A 7504-nucleotide genomic window follows, 5' to 3' on the forward strand; every position below is an offset into this window, starting at 1 on the left:
TTGGAGATTTTAATGCTAACATAGGCAATATAAAACATGATGATAATAATCTATGGTGCATTATAGGACAATTTGGACTGGGCACCAGAAATGAAAGAGGAAATAGAGTCCTTTAGTTTGCAATCGATAACAGTTTTTCAATAACTAACACCATGTTCAAACACCATTAATGACATCTTTCTACTTGGACTTCCCCAATAGGTGAATATAAAAACCAAATTGACTACGTACTAATAAGAACAAGATGGAGATCACCAGTGAATAATGTCAGAGCAAAACCTGGGGCATTCTGAAACTCTGATCATAAGCTACTAAAAGTGGAAGTAACATTAAAACTCCATACAACAAAAATATCAAAGATGAACCCAAGACTTGAAACTCCAGCTAGTTCAATCTTACAACAGACTCCGAAATTTATACCCTCCATTTTTTGCAAACAACATAGATAATTTATGGACACAAAGAGAAAGTTTGATTTTAACTGGGGTACAACAAAGCACCACCCACCATCAGCCTCAGAACAGGAAACATTGGATGACAAATAGTACCCTTGAGTTAATAGAAGAAAGGAAAAAATTATTAACTTCAGCAATCGCTGGAGATGAAACGAAGAAAGAACTAGACCAGGGGTGTCCAACCGGCGGCCTGCGAGCCGCGGCCCAAGGCAAGTTTCAATGAGGCCCAATAGACGTGTAAACAAAACAGACAAATTATTTTATTTTTTTAATTTAATTTCGACGGCATAAACTCAAAATAAAGTTTCACAAAGCCGTAAACTTTTATACATATTTTATTTTTGAGTGAAAAGAAAATATTTTCAAATGCTTGGAGATGTGTAAACATTTGCCATGTGTCTTTGGAATACAACACAAGACTAGTGTTTACTACGCCAAAAATATAAAACAGGACACGGTTTCAAAAAAAACAAATCAAGTCAATTGTTTCTTTAATTAATAAATGACATTATAGATGAAACGGATTTACATTAGACACTTCGTTTAACATTTTTTGTAAAAATCTACTTCATTTTTTAAAACTAAATTAAAGTTGTGACAAATTAAAACTAAATTTGAAGTTGTGACTCGAAGGATTATAGACCCAAATTTGAGAAAAAGAGAGAAAGACCAAAAGATAAAAAGTAATGAGAAAGGTTGGAAAATTAAGGGTTAATATTTGCATAACAGAAGGTATATTTAACCTTTTTCACTACTTTTTATCTTTTGGCTTTTCTCTCTTTTTCTCAAATATGGGTCTATAATCTTTTGAGTTTCAACTCCAGCATTATTTAGTATTCCTTCCAGCATTGCAAGATTTTGCTACTTTGCGCCAAATTTGCTACACTTTTTTAGTTTGACATAAAATTTATCATTTGGCGCATTGGCTACTTTCTGTGCTACATATTTTTTATAAATATATTAGTCGAATAAAAATGCACTTTAAAATAGTGTTTCGTCGTTTTCTATTAATTAGAAACCCAAATAAAACAAATATTTGTATTTTTCAAATACAGTAAGTTTTTGTTTGTCTCCTTTATAATAAATGAATTTATCTACAGTATTTCTAAGTAAAAATTAAAAGTGTCTGTATAAATAATTTTTTAAAATATTCTTTTTCGTGATAAAGTTTTAATACTTATTACTATAATCTAGATATGTTAATCATTAAATATACTTGTATATTTAAGGATTAGTTCACAAATATACACTCTGTTGCAAAAGAATGTATGCACCCAGAAGAAATCGAGACACAATCACGAAACTCGGTATGAATGTAGACTAGTAAGACATATGCAAATGATTAAAAATTCAGAACAAAAGATCGTTTTATTGAGAAGTTATGGCATGAAAAACGTTACAAATCAGTATGTAGTAAAGCCACCTCTGGCAGTTATAGAAGCCGAAACACGGCGTGGCATTGAATCAATTAGGTCACATATGATCCGTTGTGGAAGATCATGCCATAATCTTTGCAACTGGGCAGTTAATTCACTTGTATCACTCGACGGCTGCATTTGCCTTCCCAACACGTCCCAGACGTGCTGTATTGGCGAGAGGTCTGGTGACCTGGCAGGCCATGGAAGTACATTATATCCTTGATGACATTGTTGGGAGAGTCTTGCAGTATGTGGACGAGCGTTGTCCTGCTGATAAATGGCACCTGGGCGACTTGAGAATAGGCAGTACAACCGGCGTGAAAATGCTATCCACGTAACTGCGAGCTGTCACGTTGCCGTGAAGAACGACTAGATGTGATCGTGTGTCATAACAAATCGCTCCCCACACTGTCACACCTTGTGTAATCGCTGTATGCCGCTTGACAACAAATGCCGGATCGGACCGCTGGTCGAACCGTCTCCACACGCGTGTTCGGTGGTCACCAGCACTGAGACTGAATCGGGATTCATCGCTGAAGACCACACGCCTCCAGTCGGTCACATTCCAACTTGCCCGAGGTCGGCAAAAATCCTATGATGTGGGGTCAGTGCCTATGATGTGGGGTCAGTGGTAAGCGTCTTATTCTATTTTATTCTTCTTCTTCTCAGATGGTGTTTATATAGAGATTAGCTCAATATAGGCTCCTTCTCCGACAAGACATGTAATTCTGATCGCTATGCGACCGATTAGCCAGCCGTATATCGAACGGCCTATACGCGCGCGCGGAAAATAATGCCTACCGGAAGGACTTTTATGGGGAACTGGCCTCCTATTCAGTCGTTATTGGCAAGGAGAAAACCCGGAAAACTCCAAGCAGCAAGCCTGTCCGATCGCGGCGCGAACCCACGACCGAACTTCCCAGTCGTCTCCTAATAGTTTTCGTTGATGCCACCGGATGCCTGGAAGGTGGTAAATGGTGTCGAATCGATGATAGCGATGTTGTTGGTGCGGACGTTGCCGCTCTTCTGATTGCGCGATCCTCGCGCTCATTTGTGTTTTTGGGACGTCCTGACTTTCCGCGATGGTAGACTCTCCCTTCTGTTATCCACTGTTGCCAACAACGAGCAACTACCATATCGCTCCGACCGAGGTGGCTGCCGATACGCCTGTTCGACCAACCGGCTTCTCTGAGGCCTACTATACGGCCCCTTTCAAACTCTGTCAACTGATTGTACTGCCGCCTGTTATGTCTCAGAGGCATCTCTATTCACAATACTATCCATCCAAGTCGACAGATTCGTTTACATAGCCCTACGGCGCGAGCACTCGTGCTTTTAAACTCTTCCAGCTGCGCATCTCATATGCTCGTACCGCCCTTAGCCTTGTCTCATTAGCGTCGAAATTATAATCATTTGCATATCTCTTACCAGACTACATTCGTACTGAGTTTCGCGATTGTGGCTCGATTTCTTCTGAGTGCATACATTTTTTTGTGATAGATTGTATTATATATACTTGTGGCTCAAAACTCCATGACTTCTTCCAAAGTGGCTCAATGGAACAAAAAGGTTGGATACCCCTGAACTAGAAAAAAAAATCAAAAAGGCTTATAAAAAAGACAAAAATAATTATATCGACAATATATCCAATGAAATTGAAGCACACGCAAATAATAAGAAGATTCCTGAACTATACAATAATGTTAGATGTATAAGATATAATAAAAGAGTTCAAATCACGTACACACATAATTAAAAATAATGAAAATAAAATCATAACTGATGCAGAAGGGATTGCGGATGTCTACAGGAAGTAGTGTGTGAAACTTTATAAAGACACTGGACAAACAAATGGTAATAGTCAACTTCAGAATGGATGGACAAGGGAAATTGAACCATCTGTTCTTAAATAAAAGGTAGAAAAGTCATAAATATTAAGAAATCACAAAGCTCCGGGACCTGACAACCAAACCTCCGAAATTTTAAAAGCAATGGGAGAAGTGGGTGTTGACATATTTCATAAAATCAGCTCCCTAATTTGGAAATCTGAGAGATAACCAGAGAAATAGTGTAAATCAATATTTATTCTAATTTATAATAGGTGCACCAACAGACTGTAGTAACAACAGTAATATCAGCCTAATTAACCATGCCAGTAAAGTAATGTTCCAAATAATTAATAACCGTTTGAAACACTTTCTATCCAGAACATGAGAGTCCCGCGCCATCTTGTTTCGATGATAAAAAACTTATATAAGAATAACTTTGCAAAAGTAAGAGTCAACAAAACTATGTCTAATACATTTACATCTGAGGGCGGTGTAAGACAGGAATGTACTCTTTCCCCTCTACTCTTTAATGCTTATCATGAAATAATCATGAAAATGGTATTAGATAACTGGGATGGAGGCATCTCCATCGGGTAGCCGTAAACTTAAAATCCTCATTTACGCTGACAATAAATTTATTACAGCATCTAGTGAACAAGAATTTGAGTATATTAAGAAACGTTTTAAAACTGAAAGCAGGAAATGTAGATTGCTGATTTATGGAAGTAAAACGAGTTATGATAATTAATCGTTCCTTAACACAGATTTAAAAAATGGCAGTCTATAAGGCGGTGAATAAATCTGTTTACCTTGGATCACTTCTTACCAATAAAGTAGAATGCGACGATGAAATTAATCACAAAATTTGCCTCGCTAGCAGTGCAACCTCTAAATTATTTAGAATTTGGAAAGATTTCGCAATCACTACATTTAATAAACTAAAGCTCATAAGAACGCTTATTTTTCCGGTTGCCAGCTTTGTAGAGCCGAAACTAAGGTATGGCCAATACGTCCCTGCCATATATGCCGATTTAATAAAGGGGCCAATGAGAAGATTTAGAAATAATTGTATTCGAAATTAGTATCACAAAAATCTTTTATATTTATATTTATATAGTATTTAAATGGCATTAAATAATTTTTTATAATAACATGTTTTTAGAATAAAATTATTTTTTTAATAATAAAAATTAAAAAGGTGCCATTTTTATTCTTTGCCATAGGCGTCCAAAATCCTAGTTACGGCTCTTCACTTATGCCACAGAAACCTGGATCATAAATGACACTTCTCGGAAGAAACTTGATTCCTTTGAAACATGGACATATAGCAGAATGCTGAGAATCTCTTGGACAGAACACCGAACAAATTGCTCCATCCTAAATCAACTAAAAATCACAACACGCCTTACCACTAAAATATATAAATTTTACATTCCTTCTTGGAACATATTTCCAAATAAAAAATTAATTTGAGAAACAAATTCTAGAAGGAAGACTAATGGTAAACGCCGTAGAAGCTGATATCAGATTAGGTAGGCAGATCGAGTAATAATAATTACAGGACATACAATGTACAAAGCCATCCATATGGCCCAACACCGGGANCATTTACATCTGAGGGCGGTGTAAGACAGGAATGTACTCTTTCCCCTCTACTCTTTAATGCTTATCATGAAATAATCATGAAAATGGTATTAGATAACTGGGATGGAGGCATCTCCATCGGGTAGCCGTAAACTTAAAATCCTCATTTACGCTGACAATAAATTTATTACAGCATCTAGTGAACAAGAATTTGAGTATATTAAGAAACGTTTTAAAACTGAAAGCAGGAAATGTAGATTGCTGATTTATGGAAGTAAAACGAGTTATGATAATTAATCGTTCCTTAACACAGATTTAAAAAATGGCAGTCTATAAGGCGGTGAATAAATCTGTTTACCTTGGATCACTTCTTACCAATAAACGAGAATGCGACGATGAAATTAATCACAAAATTTGCCTCGCTAGCAGTGCAACCTCTAAATTATTTAGAATTTGGAAAGATTTCGCAATCACTACATTTAATAAACTAAAGCTCATAAGAACGCTTATTTTTCCGGTTGCCAGCTTTGTAGAGCCGAAACTAAGGTATGGCCAATACGTCCCTGCCATATATGCCGATTTAATAAAGGGGCCAATGAGAAGATTTAGGAATAATATGTATTCGAAATTAGTATCACAAAAATCTTTTATATTTATAGTTATATAGTATTTAAATGGAATTAAATAATTTTTTATAATAACATGTTTTTAGAATAAAATTATTTTTTTAATAATAAAAATTAAAAAGGTGCCATTTTTATTCTTGGCCATGGGCGTCCAAAATCCTAGTTACGGCTTATCACTTATGCCTCAGAAACATGGATCATAAATGACACTTCTCGGAAGAAACTTGATTCCTTTGAAACATGGACATATAGCAGAATGCTGAGAATCTCTTGGACAGAACACCGAACAAATTGCTCCATCCTAAATTAACTAAAAATCACAACACGCCTTACCACTAAAATATATAAATTTTACATTTCTTCTTGGAACATATTTCTAAATAAGAAATTAATTTGAGAAACAAATTCTAGAAGAAAGGAAGACCAATGGTAAACGCCGTAGAAGCTGATATCAGATTAGGTAGGCAGATCGAGTAATAATAATTACAGGACATACAATGTACAAAGCCATCCATATGGCCCAACACCGGGAGCAGTAGAAAAACACAATTGAAGCCGTCAATTCGTAATATCACCACGCCCTTCGAAGGGCATAAGACTAAGAATAAGAGTGAGACTTCCGAAATTTGGACATTTGTTTTGTATTTCCGTACATCCTGCTAAATATTGTAATCCCTCACTTTTTAATTCATGTAATAAATTTTATTTTACATCTTTCTCGTATAGCTCACATAAATCAATACCATTTACATTTACCCTGCATGAATTTTCAGATATTCCTTGTTCTTTAGAACTAGACATATCTGAACCCCCTCGCAGTAAATTTGGCTCTTCAAGCATTTCATTTATTGCCTAACTACTCGCTCAGGGAGTTGGTTTGAGATAGTATGGTAGTTGGAATAACAGGATAAACTTTAAAGTATATGAGGTAGAATATGTTTTCAATAAAATTTTTTAAACTATTTACAGTACTTGTTTATAAACGATATTTTTCATTTTGTTATCCTAGGTATAGGCTATATGTAGAAATATTTCGAATTTCCTACTCGAAAGCAAGCTATGTTTAGTTGACAATGAGAGAAACAGGAGTCTTTGAGGTTGATGCCGCAATGTTTTAAAGTGTCCTTGCGCTTTGTTAATTGTTAAACTATCGGCTGATTGATTAGAAATTGCTGTCTTTTAAATTGGAATGGCAGTTTAGTAGAAATAAGTGGTATTTTGGGGATAAATACTGTGTGTCCTTTCTCCCTTCAAGTCATAAGTTCGGCTTAGATGCAGTGTTGCAGCAATGAAATTTCAAAACGTACTGAAGCGCTTTAAAAAAATGTACTATTTTCTTTTAAAATGTACTAGTTCTATGAATACTTTGTTTACGTGCCCATATATATATATTTATATAGGCACGTAATTTATATATATATATATATGTATATATATTAAACTTAAAAATATATCTACACATCTATTACTTATTATAAAATGAGCATTACATTGACAACATTTATTAATAATACTATTAAATTTCATCTTAATTTTATAACCAATCGTGCTTTAAAAAATAATTATAAATTTGTTATATTATATTATTTTAT

The 7504-nt window shown here is 35.2% G+C and overlaps 1 protein-coding gene across 1 annotated transcript in view; it reads right to left on the minus strand.

Annotated features, from left to right (window-relative positions):
* Positions 1-6713, minus strand: part of LOC111632803 (low-density lipoprotein receptor-related protein 1-like) — a gene marked incomplete at its 3' end in the record, with an annotated part of 123322 nt that extends 116609 nt beyond the window's left edge. Inside the window, exon 1 of the mRNA XM_023377330.1 lies at positions 6644-6713. Coding sequence (XP_023233098.1) covers positions 6644-6713 — 70 coding nt within the window. The remainder of the gene's footprint in view (positions 1-6643) is intronic.
* Between the last annotated feature and the right edge of the window lie 791 nt (positions 6714-7504).

The sequence above is a fragment of the Centruroides sculpturatus genome, unplaced genomic scaffold, assembly GCF_000671375.1.
Source record: "Centruroides sculpturatus isolate CEXI.00-Female unplaced genomic scaffold, Cexi_2.0 scaffold777, whole genome shotgun sequence".
In the NCBI taxonomy this organism is placed as follows: Eukaryota; Metazoa; Arthropoda; class Arachnida; order Scorpiones; family Buthidae; genus Centruroides; species Centruroides sculpturatus.